The following is a 21,705-nucleotide window of genomic DNA, read 5'->3' as shown; positions in this document are numbered from 1 at the left end:
ATTATATAGGTGCTTATAAGTCACGAATAGAGCATTTGTAGCTGCAGTTATAAACTGCTTACTAACGCTTATTAATGTAGAGTTAATGCTTAACAAATAATGAATTCACTATTTGCTAATGCTTAATAAATGATTTATAGTGTGTAGTTATTATAAAGTTACCAAATTATCCAATTTGTTTGTAATGGGGCAGAAGACGTGTGTATTATTGAATTGAGGGTACACATGTAAACTGCTGATTGTAAGTGTTTAATGCACCTTTATGCATTGTGTCATATCACTCAGCTCTTACACTGTATAAAACCCAAATGTTTAAGTAGAGGTTGATATTATTTCCTGCCTGCGTTTTCATTTACATTAAAACTACAACACACAGCTCTAAATAGAGTTCTGTTAAGTACTTATAATTTATTTCATTCACAAAACATTTCAGGAGCAGGTTAATCTGGTGGCTTAAATGTATTTCACTCACTCCTTCTATCCAAAACAAATCTCTTTTCCACATTTAACAAGGAATCTAGGAATAATCAAGGAAGTATGATTATTTTACACATGTGTATTTGTGAGTACATCATGCTGTGTTTGTAAGCAGACACTGACAACAGCAACTTGAGCATCAGAGCAGAACTCATTATTATTCGATACCCTTCCAAATATGGTCAAAATCTACAATATCATATTAGGGCCAACAATGTAAACAGACATAAAACAGAGAATATCTGGATAATTTTTTTTGCAATTTCCTTAGCCACAAACATTCCATTTAGAAGTCAAAGAACAATTTAACATAATTGTATCAATGCATTCTGTGGCACCTTTAAAATGAGACAAACTATTAAATTATTATTTTAATCTCCAGTATGTTATTTAGCAGTTTAGACAGTTCTTTAATGCTTTGCTAACTGAATCCATGGCCACATCTGTGTGCTACGACCATAGTGTAGTGTGTTCATCACAAAATAGTTGTTTTTAAATCCTTAAAACTTTTTTTCATTTGATAAAACTGATCGATTTAAAACTGTACTATGGTCATGTTACAATGTGCCACTCAGATGTTAAAATGTGCTTTGCCAATGGAGCATGCTTTTACATTTTACATTACGTTTTAAATAATGAAAAAATAAGTATACGCTGTAAAATGAAACCCTTGTACTAGACAAATGTAAAACTGATTTATGAAAGATTGATACCCTGAACGCAAACTAAGGAAGTCAAAATGTGTTTATCCCCTACTTTACATTCACCATCACATCACATGATTGCGCGGCGTCTCACTGTGCTGGTTGATGAGCATGCGGAAAGAAATGCGGTTGGTGTAGAAGCGGTCTAGAAAGTACTGCACGTTGCTGCTGATGAAGGGGTCAAATCCAAACTTCTCTTTGTATTCAATGACGCCCTGAGCCATAGTGGGCACCACGTCATTGTGCCTGTTACGAATCTTAATCAACATCTCTAAGAAGCTGAAACACATTGAAGATCAGAGCCCATCAAAATTAATATAATTTTTATTATTATTATTATTTATTTTTTAATGATGCAATTTTCTAAATTTAATATAGCTTCTAACCATGCATTTTACTGCAAATTTACATGTTTGATAAAAAATGATAATAAAAATAAGTTAAAATAAAAATAGTTTTTCATATGCAGACTCACTCATTAAGTGTGTGAGGATCCTCTGGACTTCTTTTCTCAAACTTTAACAGCTCTTCAAAGCTCTGGCTGTACCTGATATCACAGAAAAGACATGACTTAATACAAGACTTGTTTTGAAAGATTTGATTACACTTTAAAGAATGGCTCTTCACTACGTTAAGGCTCATAATAACCACTGGGTGGCGCAATTGCCTCAAAAACACGTTCAGCACATTCAAAATGTTTAGTTTAAAGCAGTGGTCACCAAACTTGTTCCTGGAGGGCCAGTGTCCTGCAGATTTTAGCTCCAACCCTAATCAAACACACCTGAACAAGTTATTTAAGGTCTTACTGGGTATACTTGAAACATCCAGGCAGGTGTGTTGAAGCAAGTTAGCAAGAGCTAAACCCTGCAGGGACACCGGCCCTCCAGGACCAGGATTGGTGACCCCTGGTTTAAAGCGATAGTTCATCCATAAAATAAAAGGAAGTACACACTATTTACTCCCCCTCAAGTGTTTCCAAACATCCAAACACAAAAGAATATATTTTGAAGAAATCCAAAAACCTGTGATCAACAACATGCAAAGTAAGATAAACAAATACTATGAAAGTCAATGGGTACCAGTTTCCAGCATTTTTCAAAAGATCTCCTTTTGTGTTTAACAGAAGACATCAACTCAGAGAGGTTTGGAACAAGTGGAGGATGAGTAAATCATCACAGAATTATCATTTTTGGGTCCATTTATTATACATGTACTAACTATTTCTTCAGTTTAAAATACATTTAAAAAGTCATTTAAAAAGTGAGAAAGTTAAGAAGTGAAAGGCGGGTTTTTAAGCATCAAACAAAAGTAAGTCAGCCTTAAATGTTCAAATCTGATTTAATTCTATCAGAAAAACACTATAAAACATGCATACATGCGTTATTTACAGATAACACCAACAAAAATGTAATTTAGTAACAAGTCTTTGCAGTCTTTCAACAAGAATTATTTCATTTCATTAAAAGAAAAGCTGGGGCAGGCAGTGGCGCAGTAGGTAGTGCTGTCGCCTCACAGCAAGAAGGTCGCTGGGTCGCTGGTTTGAACCTCGGCTCAGTTGGCATTTCTGTGTGGAGTTTGCATGTTCTCCCTGCCTTCGCGTGGGTTTCCTCTGAGTGCTCCGGTTTCCCCCACAGTCCAAAGACATGCGGTTCAGGTGAATTGGGTAGGCTAAATTGTCCTAATGTGTGAATGTTTGTGTGGATGTTTCCCAGAGATGGGTTGCGGCTGGAAGGGCATACGCTGCGTAAAAACTTGCTGGATAAGTTGGTGGTTCATTCCACTGTGGCGACCCTGGATTAATAAAGGGACTAAGCTGACAAGAAAATGAATGAATAAAAAAAGCTCTATTTAAGGATCAAGGCACACTGCCAAAATACTATTAATTTTTGCCACTATGCCTTAAAGGTGCAGTAGGTGATTGTCTTCAGAAGCATTTTTGTTGTGCTGGTTCAAAGTCTCTTCACAGTCTAATAGTAATGATTAAAGTAAATGATCTAAATGTACTTATATGTATTTTTATATTTTGGGTAAGGCATAAAACAAAAAAATGTTCATCCAACTAAATAGAGTCTGGCCGATGTCTCTCATAATTCCGATAAGTAGCCCAATCTGTCTGTCAGCAATTGCAGATTTGAACAACTGCGCAGCCGTTTGTACGCAGCTCCGCCGACCGCCAAAAGTTCACGAGAGAGATCGATAAAAACCTGCTGAATCAAAACTTTTTAAAAACCTGAATCAATATTGGAGTTACCTTTGCACGCTGGAGAAAGGATGACAATTGCTGAAGGATTTGTCTTAGACAGGTAATGTTCTGTTTTAAAACTGTTAGCTTCACGCAAAGCTGATGTAACGTTAGATGTTGTTGTTACAAATGGGTTATATCTTCACAGAAGTGTTGTTCAGCCACTAAAATCTTCAGATGAAAGATTGATAAGACTATTTTCAGTTTCATAAGGAACCTTTTACAGCATCAATAATGTAGATTTTAATTAGTTTAACAACAAAACACAAGTAAATACTGCTATTTCGCCTAGTCTCGCCCTTTATTGTTTACCATGCAACTCTAAATATTCGCTCTGAAATTGCATGTCAGTTTGGCTTGCTCACCGCCAGACAAGCACTAGTCGCTTTTAATAAATGAGAGAGGGTTCTTTTGCGGTGCTCGTGTTTAAGATGTCCCCCTGACTGTGAGTTACCATTTTATTTTTCTAAATAGCTTTTCTGTCATTATTAGCTAGGCGGTGCATTTTGTTGCAGTGGAAGTCTCCTCAAGCCCAATCCCATACTCAGTGGATTAAAGATGCCTTATTTTTTGTTAAATTAGAAAAAATTAAACATAGTCTTTGAGGTTCAGTGGTCATATTTTCTAATATTTGGTTGCCATTTTTGGAACATGTCAAATCTCTGAGACTTGAGGCAATTACTGTGGACTGAATGGTTGCCATTATTGCATTTTTGTTTTGATCTGTGCTTCCAGTTGAGTATTAGTACCGCTGATATAGCACAAACATACAACTTTTTCTTGACATAAAACCACAAGTTTTAAGAACGTGCCACCCCCCAGCCTATTTAGTTTAATACAGTTTCCCTTTTCTCTCGCTTTTTTTATTTCTTTTCTATTTTTTTTATTTATTTATTTATTTTATTATTATTGTTTATTTTACTTGATACACCATGCTGTCAACCTCAACGTCTGGTAGAGACCTGTTTATATGCTCAATTTGAAAATTGATTTATGCACATCATATAGTGCTTATGCATGTCCTATACTGTGTGTCACACAATGTAAGGGTTATAGTGTGGTTTATTTTTATTTTTTTAATCACTGTTGTACTGTTATATATGAGCAATTCCATGAAAATGTCAACCTTGCCATGAAAAGAAAAATGTTTTCACCAAAATAGCAAAAATTTTTTGCTCAGGCAAGTGTTTTACAGTACTTTAAATATACTTAAAAATGTCTCTGTCAATGTTTTCAAACTATTATATTTGATTTACCAAAGTCAAAGAAATGGCAATTTCACATTTGTCACATCCATAACGAAAAAGTGTCACATCCATAACAAAGCTTTTCCCTCAAAAATGCAAAAATGTCAAAATAAAATAAAATCAATCAGTTTTGTTCTATAAAGAGCCAACTCTTATCCTTTTGTTGAGCATTATTTATTTTGGGTTGTGCAGTTTAATTCACAGAATTTCTACGAAATATGTTGTATACTGTAAACTCGCAGACTTTTTTTGTCACATCCATAACGCTTGTTTATTTTCCTCATTTAAAGTATAAAAATGTTCACAGATTGAATTTTTTTGATCCCATAACTCTGTGGTTAGTTGTTTTGGAAAATATAAACAGATGGTTCAATATAATGTTAACATATACTTTCACTGCGAATTTATGTTTTGAATTTTTACTGCAAATGTCACATCCATAACGCTGGAATCAGCCATATATATTTTTCTGTTTGTACTGTTATTGTCTCTTTTTACTTTGTTTATTAACTGTCAAAAAAATCTAATAAATAAATCTTAAAAAGAAAAACACAAATGTTTCATTTTGTGTTTCCTTTATCTTCCTGATACCATTTGCAGTTCAGTATTCCCGGAATTCACTTCCACCTGACATTTAAGTTCTGCTTTATAACCTTCACGATTCCTATGCTGTCACATATTGCTTCAGGAGACTCACTCTGTCTGAGCACACTGTTTACTCACAGCTCACACTCATCATCATCATCATCATCCTCATTATCATCATCACACCTGCCTTCCTCACCAGGACTCCACCAGTTTGACGGACGGCTGGATCTGGAGACTGTTGGGCAACAAGGTGACTTCCCTCATCGTATTGGCTAACCTCACCGCCAGTTCTTTCCGCAGAAACATGTAGGAGGTTTTTTCACATGCGTTTTCCCTGCCTGGTTAAACAAGAAGCAAGAACAAGTTAGTCTTTGTTTTCCACTGATGTGCTTCTGTATGCATGAGTGTGCAATTCTGCAGCAGGATTACAACTATTGCATAACGCCGAAAAACGAACAAGACACAAACAAGTCATCAGAAACAAAATCAGCAAAGCGATCATCACCATGACTGAGGATTTCAGAATATGCTGATCTTCTGGGAGTTTCACACACAACCATCTTTAGTGTTTAAAGAGAATAGTCTGAAAAATGAAATGGGTGAAAATACTGGGAAAAAATTATTTTGGGTGAAAATGCCCTGTTGGTGCCAAAGGTAAGAGAGGAATGGATCACCAGACTGAATCAAGCTGATGACAGGTAACTCAAATAACTACTTGTTACATCCGAAGAGTATCTCTGTACCCTTCCTTTGGAGAACTTCGAGGACAACACAAATATTTATTACACAAATACACTTCATTAAACATGTTTTATACACACAGACATCACCTTTATGCAAGGACACAATATACTGTATAACTGCAGCAGGTTACCTATATTTATATAATTTCCAACTAACACACCCAACGACTATACAATACACAAGGCATGCATGTCACTCTTGTAGTTTTCAATGGGGAAAAGTGTAATGGTCAATATAGCGAATGAATCCCCGCCTACAAGTACAGAAACATACCATCATCAGACTGAAGTTTCTCAGATGGAGCGACTTGGACCAGACATGTGCTTTTATGACTGCAAGGTTTCCTCTGGGGTCAGTAAATGCACGGGAATCACAGTGAATACCTGCTTCACAGACATGAGAAATATTTCCATGTGAAGCTTGAAATCTGTACTTTTACATGAACCAGCTACACACTAGAAAACAAATGTCACTGTCATTTTGGAATGGTGTTTTGCCATCAAGACCAAGTTGGGAATACTTCCATGAGTCCAGCGTGATCAGACGCCGAATTATTCGTCCAATTATTATGTTTTATTCATTTAGAAACAAAATTTAAGAGACAGCTGATGTTTAACTTTAATTTTGATCCCAAAAATGACATTTGATCATTCGCTTGGCAAACAGTTTTAGAGAATTTGATGTTTTCCCATTAAAAAATAATGCAAGAGCATACTGCACGAGAGACGTTTTAAGAGTTCACACCAACCCAAGCTCATTCTGAAAACGTAGTCCCGCGGACGTTTCTGGAGACAGCGGAATACGTCCCGGCAGGTACCTATGGCCGCGTTTATTTTTTTCAAGCGAACACTGCGGGGCGGTGTGAAGCTGTTCCCTATTGCGCTTGCCGGCCGGCCGACCAACCGCTTACCTCCTTGAGGAGGGCTTCCCTGCTGCAACCCGTTAGTCCACTCAGCTCACTGTGTACGTCGGCAGGCTCGAGATGCGGAGAGGAGTCGACCACGGCGATCAGTTTTGAGTCCAGGGAAAAGTGGTTCCAGCAATCAGGTAAGACAAAAACTGAATCCCAAAAATTAAGTAAACGAGTTTCGTAACAGGGTGAGAACGCGGTGAAATCCGAAAACGCGGTAGAAAAAATAAATCAGGGCTTTTATTTTTTTGGACGCCTTTTTGTAAACTGTTTCTCGGGTTTAGGGAAGCGAGCGGGCAGACGGGTCGATCGGTAAAATTGGTTGGGTTCAGGGAAGGAGGAAGGCGGGTCGGCCGATTGGCCGGTCGCGGAATCAATCATCCGGTCAGTCGGACAGCGGCCTCTGGTGGGTTCACGCGAGAGGCGTCTGAGATGCGAAAAAGCGCACAACAGTGCCTCTCGCGGATTCGCGAAAACAAAAACTGCAGCCGTACGTACCCGCCGGGACGTATTCTGCGGTCTCCAGAAACGTCCGCTGGACTACGTTTCCACAATGAGCCCCAGTTGGTTCACACACATGATTGATTATAAAGCTTGTTTGGCATGCTGCATGCTTGTTTGGCAAGTTCCTCGAGCCTGGGGCTCCCTCCCATTTGCTAGGTTAGAGGGAAGTTTGAGCTCAGGTAGATCTCGAGAACTGCCCTGCTGTAGTAGCTAATGTACAGATAGTGATTGCTCTTAAGACATAACTACTTACTGATAGCATGTCTATGGTGCCAATTTGGATTAGTCAATTAACTTAAGTTGCATGTTGTTGGATGGTGGGAGGATACCGGGGAACCCAGGGGAAACCCACGTGAGCACGGGGAGAATGTGTAAACTCCACCAAGAAATGCAGCTGGCTTGGTAAGGACTAGAACCAGTCACGTTCTTGCTGTGAGGCAACAGTGCTAACCACTGGGCCATCGTGCCTTCCATCTAGGAAAGGAGTAGTAGGGGTGGAAGGGGTGGAAGGGGGGATTCTTCGAAACTAAGATGGCTGTTATTTGGAACTTATGGTAGTTGTAGTGACTTAGGAATCGTCTGATTGGTCAATCATAAAATGAATAATGCAGAACCGGCTGCAAGCAATCATAAGCACGTGATCCTCTCGAAATTAGTTTATAAATCAACTTCACTTCAAATGGCCTCCGATACACTTAAATCTTTTTCTGGATTAAAACGTGAGTTTGATATTGACAATAAGGATTACTTAGACACCTAATAAATGATTTCCTTGCAAAGGGTCTCACTGGAATCATCTAAATTAGAAAACATTCTAGAGAATACTTCAGTGTTGAAGGGAAAGATATCTGAGATATTTGCAATCTTAAGAGAACAAGATGATTCTTCTTTAATATCATTAAAAACGCATGGGGAAAAGATCTTGGTTGTAATGTTGATGATGATCAGTGAATGTTGTAAACAAATGTATATCTTTTTCATTTTCTAGTAACAAAATAATTGAACTAAATTAAAAATTTATACAAAGAATATATCTGACCTCAGTTTGCCTCAGTAGGACATATCCCGGTGCATCGCCTTTATGTAATAGATGTAAGAAACATAAGGGCACCATTATGCAAATGTTCTGGAACTGTAAAAAACTAAATGAGTTTTGGGATAATGTACATGAGTTTTCTGTGATATAGTCTAAGGATAAATTGTCACAAGAAGACTCCTTTAATATATATTTTTGGGGGGGATCTGAGTGAGGTATCAGACTCTTTTTTTACCAAAAGGGTAGGTCTAATTTCTTATGTATTTAAGAAATGTATTCTGTTAAACTGAAAACAGGAACTCCCTCCAACATTTGAATTATTTAAAAATATCATAAATTACACAATGCATTTGGAATATTGAACATACAGCTTAAAAAAAAACACATATTTTTACAAACCTGGAATATTTTTATGGACCCTTTATGAACCCTTTGACCTGTGCCTACATAATACCCATGGTTATCACACTGACACTGATTCATTTGCTGTTGTTTGATTCCTGTTTGAATCTAGTAACATAATCTGGATTTGTTGATGTACATGTTTTTATATTTGTATACTCTGATGTACTTACTGTAATGCTTAATAATCTTTTTGTCAATTGTGCAGTTTGTTATATTGTAAAATTATAAATAAATAATTAAAAAAAAAGATGGCCTCAAATTGAAATGGCCAATTAAAACTTTTCTAATTTTGACTGTAATGTACCTTTTTATGAAGCTGCTTTGGAATGATAAATATTGTGAAAAAGAATGTACACTTAAACTTGAATTGAATTGAACAAAACAAACACCCAAAAATACACTGCTGTCAGCTAACAATTGAGGCTACGTCTAATTTGGGCACACTAAAACCGAATGACAAAACATTGGAAAGAATTTGCCTGGTCTAATGAGACTCGATTTCTGCTGCAACATTCATATGGTTGCCAAAATTTGGTGCAAACAGCTTTAAAATATGAAACCATACAAACTGAGGATCACTTAAACTCTGCAGACTTGTTGCTGATTATCTCCATCCCTTTATGACCACAGTGAATCCATCAAGGATTCAACTAATCTCAAACTGGTTTCTTGAACATAATAAGTACACCATACTCAAATGGTCTTTCCATTCATCAGATTTAAATACTATAAAGCACCTTTAGTCTGTGCTGGAATGGAGATTCTCTTCATGAACAGCAAATCATGAACATCACACATGTGCAACAAATGTGACGCTGTCAGGTAAATGTGAACCAAAACCTGAGGAATGTCTCCAACAACTTTGTTGAATCTATGCCATGAAAAACTAAGTAAGTTCTGACAGTAAGGATGTTCAAAACTGATATTAGCATGATATACCTAATAAAGTGGCCAGTGACTGTATAATATCAGTCCAAACTTTATTAATAACATTTTCCACATAGTGGAAGAATCATTTTGTAGGCCAAACAATAAAATAACACTAAATGAAATTCAAAAATTCTATACAAAAATAAATAAATAATGATAACAGAAAAAACTTTAAACTAAATTTATATTATTGATATGTAAATGACAAACATTAGCGTTCCGTAGATTCCAACTTTTCACAAAAACTAAGAAAGTTTCTTTTAAATGCATAATTATGTAGATGAATTTGTCATGTAATGCAATATAAAATTGTTTTTTATTTACTAGATATTATGGGTTTGTTTAATCTGATAGTGTATGATGGGTTTTGTGCAAAATAGAAGCACACATATGAATATACTGAGATGACAGATGTAAAGCATTTATTCAAACTAAAACAAGACAAATCCAAACTTATCTTATACTCTACAACAGATCTAATTGTATCTTATACTAAAAAAACAGGTAGCTTTGCAAAAACTGGACCAACTTCATAAAGTTATGATGACACAACATGATATGTGATGGTGAGTCAGTCTATTTATATTCATCCGATGGTAGTGCTGCTGTGCCAGTAGAGCTTTAGCTTTCACTTGACCTTAACATTCGATGTTAATATATAGCCTATAATATAGTCAACATTTTGATTTTATCAAGCAGAATAATTAGTAAAATTAAGGACTACAGTCACCAAACGCATAAGAATGATCAGACAAATCTACATCAAACAAATAAATCAACGCTTCTTCAAGACTTTGCTGTAATGTTACATTACTCACCGAAATCCAGAAACTGCTTGATTGACATCGGCGAGGGCGAAAACCTCGAATAATACTCGATTTTGTGCGTGACATCTTTCAGTAGGCAAATAAACAGTTTCATGATTTTGAAGTTCGTCTTTCATCGACCACGCAGTCTGAATACGAGAGGCTGAATGTTGTTGTCACTCTTTCGACAGTTCATGATTTATTTCGTTGCTATAACGACAGCCTTGTTGTGCAGTTTATCATCAGGCAGAATCGTGTGATCCGTGTCACGTGACGCGACAGCGCGTGTTATCACTTGTAGGATCCATTACGCTGATAGCAAGATTAGAGATTTAATTTGAAGTAATGGTATGTTCTTGCCTTAGTTTATCATACGAGGTTCATCGGACACCCATTAATAAGAGATTTGATTGAATCTTTTACTTCATTACTGAAGTTTTTTCATTATTATTGAATATATATATATATATATATATATATATATATATATATATATATATATATATATATATATATATATATATATATATATATATACATATATATATATATATATATATATATATATATATATATATATATATATATATATATATATATATATATATATATATATGTATATATATATATATATATATATATATATATATATATATATATATATATATATATATATAGGGGCGGACTGGGACTTTAACTCAGCCCTGGCACTGTAGCCACACCAGCCCACATTACTACACTGACACAGCCCCATCCATGGACACACACATTCACTACTTAAATTGCTGTACAGATAGTAAAATAATATAAGCAGTACCATATGTATTAGATATTTAAACATTTAATGTATGTGACTGGAACAAAAACAACCCATTTATAACAAATTTATATATGAAATCATTAATTTTGGCTTTGTCACTTTTTTAACCTGAGATTGCCACAGCAGAATGAACCGCTAACTTATTTAGTATATGTTTTACGCAGCGGATGCCCTCTAAGCTGCAACCCATCACTGCGAAACCCCTATACACACATTTGCATACATGCACTACGGACAATTAAGCCTACCCTATTCACCTATGAGGTGAGGTGACAGCGCTACCCACTGCGCCACTGCGCTGCCCCCTTTCGAGAATAGTTCAGTTTATTTTATGCATTTGGCAATATCTGATTTTAGAGCTTTTTTTTTTTTTCGGCTCTGCTTTTCCTTTTTATGGTCCATCTCTGACAATTAGCTTGTGTTGCACTTACTGTTTGTTTGACATTCTTGACAGATTTTGATTACATTCCGCGTAATCTCTGATTAGGATGGCCCATCTCGAAACCAGCCGGTCGTTGCCAATTGGGCCAATGCTTAACATTTATTATTATTATTCTTACTATTACCATCATCAAAAGCTGCCTACAGGTAAAAACAATACATATATAAAAAAAATAAATAATAAAATAGCTGACTGGCCCACATTTAAAAAATGGTCCGGCATTTGGCAACGGTCCGGCAAATGGTCCGGCAAAATTATCTGGCATTTGCCATATATATATATATATATATATATATATATATATATATATATATATATATATATATATATATATATATATATATATATATATATGGCACACAATAAACAGAGCCTTTAATGAACACAACACATAGCAGGTAAATTCTTTACATGAGTAGTATTTATTGCTCATCATTTAAAGTTTTCTGAGCATTAAAGAGGCTATCACAATGTTTATTTTTGTTGCCAATATGTGCAGAGCTTCTTCATTCATTCATTCATTCATTCATTCATTCATTCATTCATTTTCCTTTGGCTAGTCCCTTTTTTTAATCAGGGGTCGCCACAGTGGAATGAACCGCCAACTTATCCAGCATATGTTTTACAAAGCGGATGCCCTTTTGCCTGCAACCCCATACTGGGAAACATCCATACACACATCAGTCACAAACATACACTACGGCCAATGTAGTTTATTAAATTCACCTATACCACATGTCTTTGGACTGTGGGGGGAACCGGAGCACCCGGAGAAAACCCTCACAAATACTGGGAGAACATGCAAGCTCCACACAGAAATGCCTACTGACCCAGCTGGGACTCGAACCAGCGACCATCTTGCTTGCCCTAAAAAATAAATATATAAAGCCATACCTTTCCTGGCTGTTATGATCTAATTCAATTGTGATGGATATTTTTGACAGAGGAAAGATGTAATGAGACCCGCATCCAGAAACCTCTTTTCCATTCCATGACTCATTAAACAATTCATATACTGTTCAAAATATCAGCCTAATGCTTAAAACTGTTTATCTACAATGTGTAGATGTCATGTAAAGACGAACTATTCATTTAAAATATGACTGCGACTACTTGCACTAATTGCAAACGGCATTCAAATAAATCTTATTCACACAAAGGTGAATGACATGAAAATAGTCACAAATAACAACATGCAGCTATAGGTATAACACAAATAAATTGCATACCTATGCTCTGTAACAGTGGTTTCCAAAGTGGGGCCGTGACCTTGTCGCTTGGCGATTTCCAAAAATCAAATAAATTTTATTAAACTATTAGAATTACCATATTGTATCCATAACCTACAACATAATTAATAGTAACATTGTTAACATGTTTATGATAAAGATTAAAAACCAACATGCAATTAAAAAGCTTTCAGACTTTTGATTTACTAGCCCTCGGGTGATTACATTGTATTAAACACAGCAAGAGCGTCAGATTTTATGGCACCAGGTGAAACTTTCGGACACCCTTATGGCACTTACGTACATTAAAAATAAATACAGGCCACAACTGAACTTGGAAGATGGTGTCCAGGTATAGTTCTCCAAAATTAAACGACAAATAGACTTGGGCCAATTGGTATGTATGTGCTGTTGTGTGCAAGGTTTATACTCTATATTTATAACCACCTCAAAAAATATTGGGGTTCCAAATCACTGGCATTGTTATTTGGGCAGCCGTGGGCTGAAAAGTTTTTAAACCCCTGCTCTACAACATAGTGGATTCATATACCATACATTTTAAAAAGAGTAAGTGCACTTTAAATTCCAAAATGCTAAAAACACATGTGGAATGTTGAACACTTCATGCACCAAATGGTCAAATTTGCTTATGTAGCAGAAGAAGAGGAGCTATCAGCCACTGCAGTTGGGTTACTTTATTTATTTTGAATTTTGTAAGCGATATTCTCTTTAGGTGAAAATTATTATGTTGGCTTGAGAAAGCCAACATACTGTTATACCACTCTGTCCTTGAAAACAAACGTATCTCCTCCTAGGCCGTTCATGCCACAAGGCCTAAATGTGGTCAAAATGTGCCTTCTACATTCAAGATTGTTGCTATATCTCCTCATGCCTATAAGACGTATTGTTTTTTTAAACATAAAAAATGTTAACTATTAAATTTTTATAATCCGAGCATATAAAAAAATTATACAAGCCCCAAATTTGGCCAAAAGCTGTATTTAGATGCGTTAGATTTTGTTGCTATATCTTTAAGGTTTATCAGACTTATAGTTTTCCAATAAATCATTTTTAAGCATTATTTTTCTCAAATATGGCAAGCCATTTTTGACTTAAACTCCATATTTTTTACTGATTTGGCAAGCCATTTTTGCATGTATCACTTTCACACGTATTAAGCATTTTTCATTCCCTTAGTCCCTTTATTAATCAGAGGTCGCCACAACGGAATGAACCGCCAACATATCCAGCATTTGTTTTACACAGCGAATGCCCTTCCAGCTGCAACCCAACACCAGGAATACATAATGTTCAAGTCCAGTTTTTGACACTCATAAAGACTGTCATAGAAACATTGGGGTTGGTTAAGATCACTCATATTGCCAAGGAGCTTTGATGTATCATCACTAACCTGTCAAATGTCCCCATAGCAATAAAACAGTATAACCTAGCAACCATTTAAAAATAGCAATATCTCTACATCAGAACATCGTAGGGACCTGGGCATTGGCTTGTTTGATCTTAATGTTCAATGACATGACAGTAAACTCATACTGTACACTATTAGGTTGAGTGTATAAGTGCGTCATGTAGAGTGTCATATAGGACGCAACTTCTCACTCATTCGCTTTCCTTTGGCTTATTCCCTGCTTTATCAGGGGTCACCACATTAAGCAAAAACCACCCAACCACCCAAGATTCTATTTACACATTTTTTAATTATTACTGTCCTTTCCAATAAGTGTTGTTAGATGCTATTACTTGGTGGAAATAGCAGCAGATATGTGCAACTTGGTAATTAACAGTAGAATATTTGAAAACAACTTCCACTATCCACAGTGTTGGATTAAGTCCCAAAACACACTGGCAGCTGTAAGGGGTGTGCCTAGCACTAATAATGAAGATATCAAAAAAGGGGTCTGGTTGGGGTCTTGTTGGGTTATGGGCATGCTGTTTCGGTGCTTTCAAAAATCAATATACTTTATCTAAATTCACTTAGTGCAACTTTAAATATTAAGATTTTTTTATTTAGACCTTTACATTAAGATTTATTTGGAAAAAAACTAAACTTTAGTAGACTTGAATGCAGGTCGATCATGTCAGATGGTTCCATCATAAATCCTGCACCACTGGTGTTGTTGGCTGAGAATATTTAGTAATTTTGATTTTTCCCCCTCGCTGAGAAACTAAAATATAAGGTGACATCATAAAAAAAGCATTGAATAATATTGGTGAAAGTGAGAGACTGCAAGTTTTGAATCCTTATATTTTCGAAATATGAATTTTCGTCAATGTTTTAGAGCACCTTAGCTTATTAATAGTCAGTAACTATTTAATAATGATTATTAATGGTGATTTCAGGGTAGGGCGACACGGTGGCGTAGTAGATAGCAAAGAAGGTCGCTGGTTCAAGCCTCAGCTGGGTCAGTTGCCGTTTCTGTGGGGAGTTTGCATGTTTTCCCTGCGTTGACGTGGGTTTCTTCCGGGTACTCCGGTTTCCCCCACAGTCCAAAGACATGCGGTACAGGTGAATTGGGTTGGCTAAACTGTCCTTAGTGTATGGGTGTAAATGAGTGTGTATGGATGTTTTCCAGGGATGGCTTGCAACTGGAAGGGCATCTGCTGCATAAAACATATGCTGGAGAAGTTGGGGGTTCATTCCACTGTGGCGACCCCAGATTAATAAAGGGACTAAGCTGAAAAGTAAATGAATGAATTTCAGGGGACCTTAATAAGTGCTGCAAAAGTAAACAAATTGCCCCACTGTTTATGCGCGACCCCGATAGCAGCTTCTAAATCTGGATGTTAGTTAGCAATATATCACAGTGACATTTTCTTTCTAACGCCTTTTATTTATAAGAGAAGAATAAATAAAATACCTGCGAGCGTATGGGATATTGAATCATATTCGGTCTATTGTAATGTATGAGTGTGAAAGCAATCAGCTGCTTGCTGCAGTTCTGTTAATGTCCACTGGTGCTATTGACAACGGTTTGTGAATTTTACATTCTACATTGTTTAAAATGAACCATCATTTTATATAGATATTTGAATATGTTATTTTACAATAACTTATATTTATATTACTAGTTTAGAATAATAATAATAATTTAATAGGATTACTGGCCATTGGGTTATTTCAGCCTTGTACAAATTTCTATTTTCTGCTGAACACAAAAAGATGGTATTTATCTCATCACCCATTTACTCCCATAGTATTTATTTTATGGCGGTAAATCGGTGACCTGTATGTGCAATTTAAGAATTTTAGAAATATAGATTATATACACTCACCAGCAACTTTATTAGGCACACTTGCTTAACTGCTTGTTAACGCAAAATTCTAAACAGCCAATCACACGGCAGCAACTCAATTTAGGCATGTAGACATGGTCAAGACCATCTGCTGCCATTCAAAACAAGAATGGAGAAGAAAGGTGATCAGGGGTTGACACAGTGAAATGAACCGCCAACTATTCCAGCATATGTTTAAAGCGGATGGCCTTACAGCCACAACCCAGTACTGGGAAACACCCATACAATCTCACATGTCTTTGGGGGTACCTGGAGGAAACCCACGCAAACACCACACAGAAATGCCAACTGGCCCAGCCGGACTCTAGAGACCTTCATGCTGTGAGGTGACAGTGATATAATAATTTAATTGCTAAATCTACGTATTAAAGGGCATGTTTTTTTTTTTACTAATTAGTTATACTGAAAGTGAAAACAAATAACTCTGTATCTCCATCTACAGGATGAAAGAATCACTCCAAAAGGTTTTCATTCATTTATATTTTTTTCTAAATATGTTTGCTTCACTTTGACTGTTCTTATGTTAGTGAGAGAAAACACGAAATGAAAGCCTGTCAACAAGAAAGGGTTCAACGAAATATTCACGGATGTGTGCCGACTCATCTGTGTCAACCACAACAGCTCTTGAGTTCATAAAACCAGTTCTGCCTGTCTGTCATATTTATGAGACAGCCTGGGCATGTTTTCCAGTGGTATGGATACTTGTCATGCCGCATTATATTGTACAGTGAAGCAGAAACAAAAAGCAATGCAGTCGGGGTTTGGTTCTGTGAGTGGGTTATTATCCGGGCAGTGTGGCAATATATGAATTTGTTGACCAGCGAGTGGATTAGAGCTATTTGTGGAAACCAAGCCTAATGTTACATGTTAATCAGCTAAGAAGCTCAGCATACTACAACTGTACAGTCTCTCGCTCTCAGCAAGGACGAAAACACTAAGCGAGTCCTAAGCATTCCCTTCAGAAAAAGAAAGTAAAGTCTAAAAAACATATTGATTATACAAAATAAATGGATTTTAAATATATTGTGTTATTGACAAATGAACCATTTTAGTCTACCTTGGAGATTTCATGACAATGATTATTTTGATCAGTTAGTTCATTAACTATTAAAGCTGTAGTTAGTTGTTTTGTTTCCACCCAGAGGGTTGTGAACGCCTCAATCTAGTAATGTGATGTCTGAATCATTCCCACAAATCGGCTCTTTTGGACTAGTTCAAAAGACTGATTCAGCATTCTATTTTAAGCCATGGCACAAGTAATTAACAATGAAATCTTAACAATAAAGCCACAGACACATGCTACTACACATTTTGTATTGCATGACAACGTTCTGGTACTGTTGCTTATTAGGTGTTGTTGGGGAATTCATTCTGTCTTGATGAATTACATTTACATTTACATTTAGTCATTTAGCAGACTCTTTTATCCAAAGCGACTTACAAATGAGGACAAGGAAGCAATTTACACAACTAAGAGCAACAATGAATAAGTGCTATATGCAAGTTTCAGGTCTGTAAAGTCTAAGAAGGGAAGTATTAGTATTTTTTTTATTTTTTTTTTGGTACAGTTAGTGTGATATTCAGAGAGGCAATTGCAGATTAGGAAGTGAAGTGGAGACTAAATAGTTGAGTTTTTAGTCGTTTCTTGAAAATAGCGAGTGACTCTGCCGTTCTGATGCAGTTAGGGAGTTCATTCCACCAACTGGGCAGATTGAGCGTGAGTGTTCGCGAAAGTGATTTCTTCCCTCTTTGGGATGGAACCACGAGGCGACGTTCATTCACAGAACGCAAGTTTCTGGAGGGCACATAGATCTGCAGAAGTGAGAGCAGATAAGAAGGAGCAAGGCCAGAAGTCACTTTGTAGGCAAACATCAGAGCTTTGAATTTGATGCGAGCAGCAACTGGCAGCCAGTGCAAACGGATGAGCAGCAGAGTGACTCGTTTAGGTTCATTGAAGATCATTCATGCTGCTGCGTTCTGGAGCAGTTGAAGAGGCTTGATAGAGTTAGCTGGAAGCCCAGCGAGTAGAGAGTTGCAGTAATCCAGTTTGGAGAGAACAAGAGCTTGAACAAGGAGTTGAGCTGCATGTTCAGATAAGAAGGGTCGGATCTTTCTGATGTTATAGAGTGCGAATCTGCAAGATCGAGCAGTTCTAGAAATGTGGTCAGAGAAGTTTAGTTGGTCATCAATTACTGATGAATGTATTACTCTCATTTATATGCTTATTTGAGTGATTTCATTATTATTATTATCATTATTATTATCTATTCTATTATTACCCATATCTATGGCATTATTCTCAGGTATGTGTGCTTTGGTTAATAAAAAAAAGTCATTCTGTGTAAATGCAGTCATTTTAGATGAAATCCAGGAGCTCTCTTTTTGTCAATATACAGCAACAGTCCTGAAACATGCAAAGTGACCAAAAACATTGAGTATGTTTACATGGACACTAATAATTAATTTATTGGATTTAAAATTAATGTCGGCAGCTAGCTCTCTGCAACTCTCACATGGTTGCCCACTGAAGCTAAGCAGGGCTGCGCCCGGTCAGTACCTGGATGGGAGACCACATGGGAAAGCTAGGTTGCTGCCGGAAGTGGTGTTAGTGAGGCCAGCAGGGGGCGCCCAACCTGCGGTCTGTGTGGGTCCTAATGCCCCAGTATAGTGACAGGGACGCTATACTGCTCAGTGAGCGCCGTCTTTTGGATGAGACATTAAACCGAGGTCCTGACTCTCTGTGGTCGTTAAAAATCCCAGGATGTCCTTCGAAAAGAGTAGAGGTTTAACCCTGGCATCCTGGCCAAATCTTCCCACTGGCCTCTGTCCATCATGGCCTCTTAATTCAATTGGCCATCCCCATATTCAATTGGCTTCATCACTGTCTCCTCTCCACCAATCAGCTGCTGTGTGGTGTGCGGTCTGGTGGAAAATGGCTGCCGTTGTGTCATCCAAGTGGATGCTGCACACTGGTGGTGGATGAGGAGACCCCCCCCCCATTGTGTAAAGCGCTTTGAGTGCCCAGAAAAGCGCTATATAAATGTAAGTAATTATTATTATTATTATTATTATTATTATTACATGAGTTGCGTTTTGAAAGTTTCCTTTATGATCCTGTTTTACATGTTATAGCACATAATACAATTAATGTTATTGCGTCACCACATTATCCACATTTTCTCTGGAGTTTTATGTAATTTCAGGTGTTTCATTTTTAAATTTTCGACAATAACTGCAGTTTGGCACTTTCACTTTCATTCAGTAACATTTCAAGTATGCCCCCGTGACAAATGGAATATTGGATGCGAGTATGAATTGCTAGAAGTGTTGTTTAAATAGGATTTGATCCTGCATGCCGTATAGTAAAAAAAAACTCTGCATTTCACGATGCAGGTGTCTGTGGTCCTCCACTGACTCTGTAGGTGCAGAGTATCGTAGTATAGCTGTGTGTATAGACTATCTTGTTGCAAAATGCGTCGAAAATTCCTACTTCATGGTAATAGTTTAATTAAGGTGTTATGTCTGTACTACACTTTAATAATTTGTCTATAATCGGTATACTCCACATGTCTTAATTCGACTTCTGTTTAGTTCAATTATGATTTTAATCAGATTAAATTAATCAAAAATCGCTGTTTACATGGTAGACTCTTAATCAGAGTATTGTCTTAATCAAATAAAAATTGGATTATTAGTGTCCATGTAAATGTAAACCGTCAAAACATGTCAATGCTCAATTGTAATCATGTGAAGCTTTAAGAACAATTTTTTTTTTTTTAAATGACTTTGTTCTCCAGTGCATTATGTATCAGACCAGGATCAATTTAATATGGGCAGTTTGATGCTTGCATGTTGCACTGCTGACTCTACTGCGCTTAGTAAACATGCATGACTGAAGATATAAAGCAAACAGAGTTGTATTTACCTGATGTTTTACCAAACAAAAGCATTTTTTTGTCTTTATATGATAACAGCTGAACCACTAAAGACCTAATGTTTTTACAATGTTTTGTTTTGTGTTCTAGACTTTTGCTTTTTATGGAGGACGAGAGAGCTCTTGGATTTCATCTGAAGATGTACAAAGGTCTCGGGAATGACTAATAACAGAGTTTTAATTTATGGATGAACTAACCCTTTTAAAGTTTCTGCATAACCAACAGAGAACATTCTTGGAACCAGGAACAAACATTCCTAAAACGTTCTGAGTACCAAAAAGTTGTAGCTGCTGAAGAGACTATTTTCCCGCCTTTGCACCAGTAAAATGCTCATCAGAAAAGAGCTTTGGTTCAGATGGGAAGCCAACTTGAGTACATTTCAGGAAGGCACGTAAATTAGAAATAAATAAATAAAATAATGTTGTGTAAAAATGAATCATTTATCAAATTATTACTATAGGGTAACTTAAAAATCACATCTCACTCCATCGTCTCGTGTCACTGCGAGTTGAAATGCTGGAACCTGTTCGCTTTGATTTGTAAACTAATCTTTCAGTCCTCTTTTGTAAACCAGTTCAACCGACTCACCGCAAAGATCCGATTCACATGAACGATTCTTCAGGGAGTCGAACATCGCTGCTCTACTCCTCTACTCGCGTTAACGGCCGCAGTAGGGGCAGAGAGAGAGAGATGAAAATCAGTGCCCGGCCACGCGACGCACGCGCCACGCATCAACAACTCTCGCGGTCGGGGCGACATTGAAGGGCTGTCAGTTTTCGGGTGGTTACAGAGTGCGTCCATAGTCTTGTATAAAGAACTACCTACAACATGTCTCCCGTGTTTTCCACGAAGTGCAGGAGGTGAAAACTACCCGTCGCCATTTTTTTTGGAATTGTCTGACTGGGAGTGGAGAGTTAGCTGTAAACTGGCCACAGCTGATTTAGTTGATATTCCCTGTGAGTCATCATCACCTTCAACACTGTCAGCCCGGACGGCCCGGAGAGACTGTAAATACAACGACTCTTCTTCACTACGCGAGCTGTCGAAGTTCCCGAAGGAATAAATAAGGAGAGGATTTTGTTTACACATTTCTCCTGAATCCTCACTCACTGATCCTCCCTGGATAGCTGGTGTGGGCTAAGTTAGCCACATTAGCACGCTGAGGTTTTCTCCCGGAGTCCGATTAAACCTGGCCTGGTGGACGGGTGAGTTCAGCTACACCCTCAAACGAGCCGTTTATCTGCGGTTGTCAGGACTGTGCCGATGTCTCGTTGCGGTTGTGTCTCTACTTTGTTGTCGCATGAAGTTGGCCAACATTCCACTAACTGCTCAGCTAATGTGTGGCTAATATGGCTTAGCTGGGTTTGGTCA

General features: G+C 37.1%; 2 protein-coding genes and 1 long non-coding RNA gene across 5 annotated transcripts in view; 2 read left to right on the top strand and 1 right to left on the bottom strand.

Annotated features, from left to right (window-relative positions):
• Positions 1–727: 727 nt before the first annotated feature.
• On the bottom strand, positions 728–10,794 carry pdk3b (pyruvate dehydrogenase kinase, isozyme 3b). Its single transcript, NM_001080688.1, is given in 4 exon segments — positions 728–1,460; positions 1,657–1,728; positions 5,455–5,596; positions 10,606–10,794. Coding segments are annotated over 4 exon segments (531 nt in total). The 5' UTR covers positions 10,709–10,794; the 3' UTR covers positions 728–1,246.
• On the top strand, positions 4,349–10,861 carry LOC147838962 (uncharacterized). Its single transcript, XR_015520811.1, has 3 exons — positions 4,349–6,783; positions 7,477–9,391; positions 9,635–10,861. It is a non-coding gene; the product is annotated as an uncharacterized LOC147838962 (long non-coding RNA).
• Positions 10,862–21,003: 10,142 nt separating this feature from the next.
• taok1b (TAO kinase 1b) overlaps positions 21,004–21,705 on the top strand; it is a 51,196-nt gene continuing 50,494 nt past the window's right edge. For all 3 annotated transcript variants that reach the window (XR_015520704.1, XR_015520705.1, XM_087301901.1), the window contains exon 1: positions 21,004–21,539. The gene's annotated coding sequence lies outside the window, so the exon portion shown is untranslated. The remainder of the gene's footprint in view (positions 21,540–21,705) is intronic.

The sequence above is a fragment of the Danio rerio genome, chromosome 21 (assembly GCF_052040795.2).
Source record: "Danio rerio strain M-AB ecotype USA chromosome 21, GRCz13ab, whole genome shotgun sequence".
Classification (NCBI taxonomy): Eukaryota; Metazoa; Chordata; class Actinopteri; order Cypriniformes; family Danionidae; genus Danio; species Danio rerio.
The sequence above is the reverse complement of the archived record's forward strand: the minus strand, read 5'-3'. Positions and strand labels throughout refer to the sequence as shown.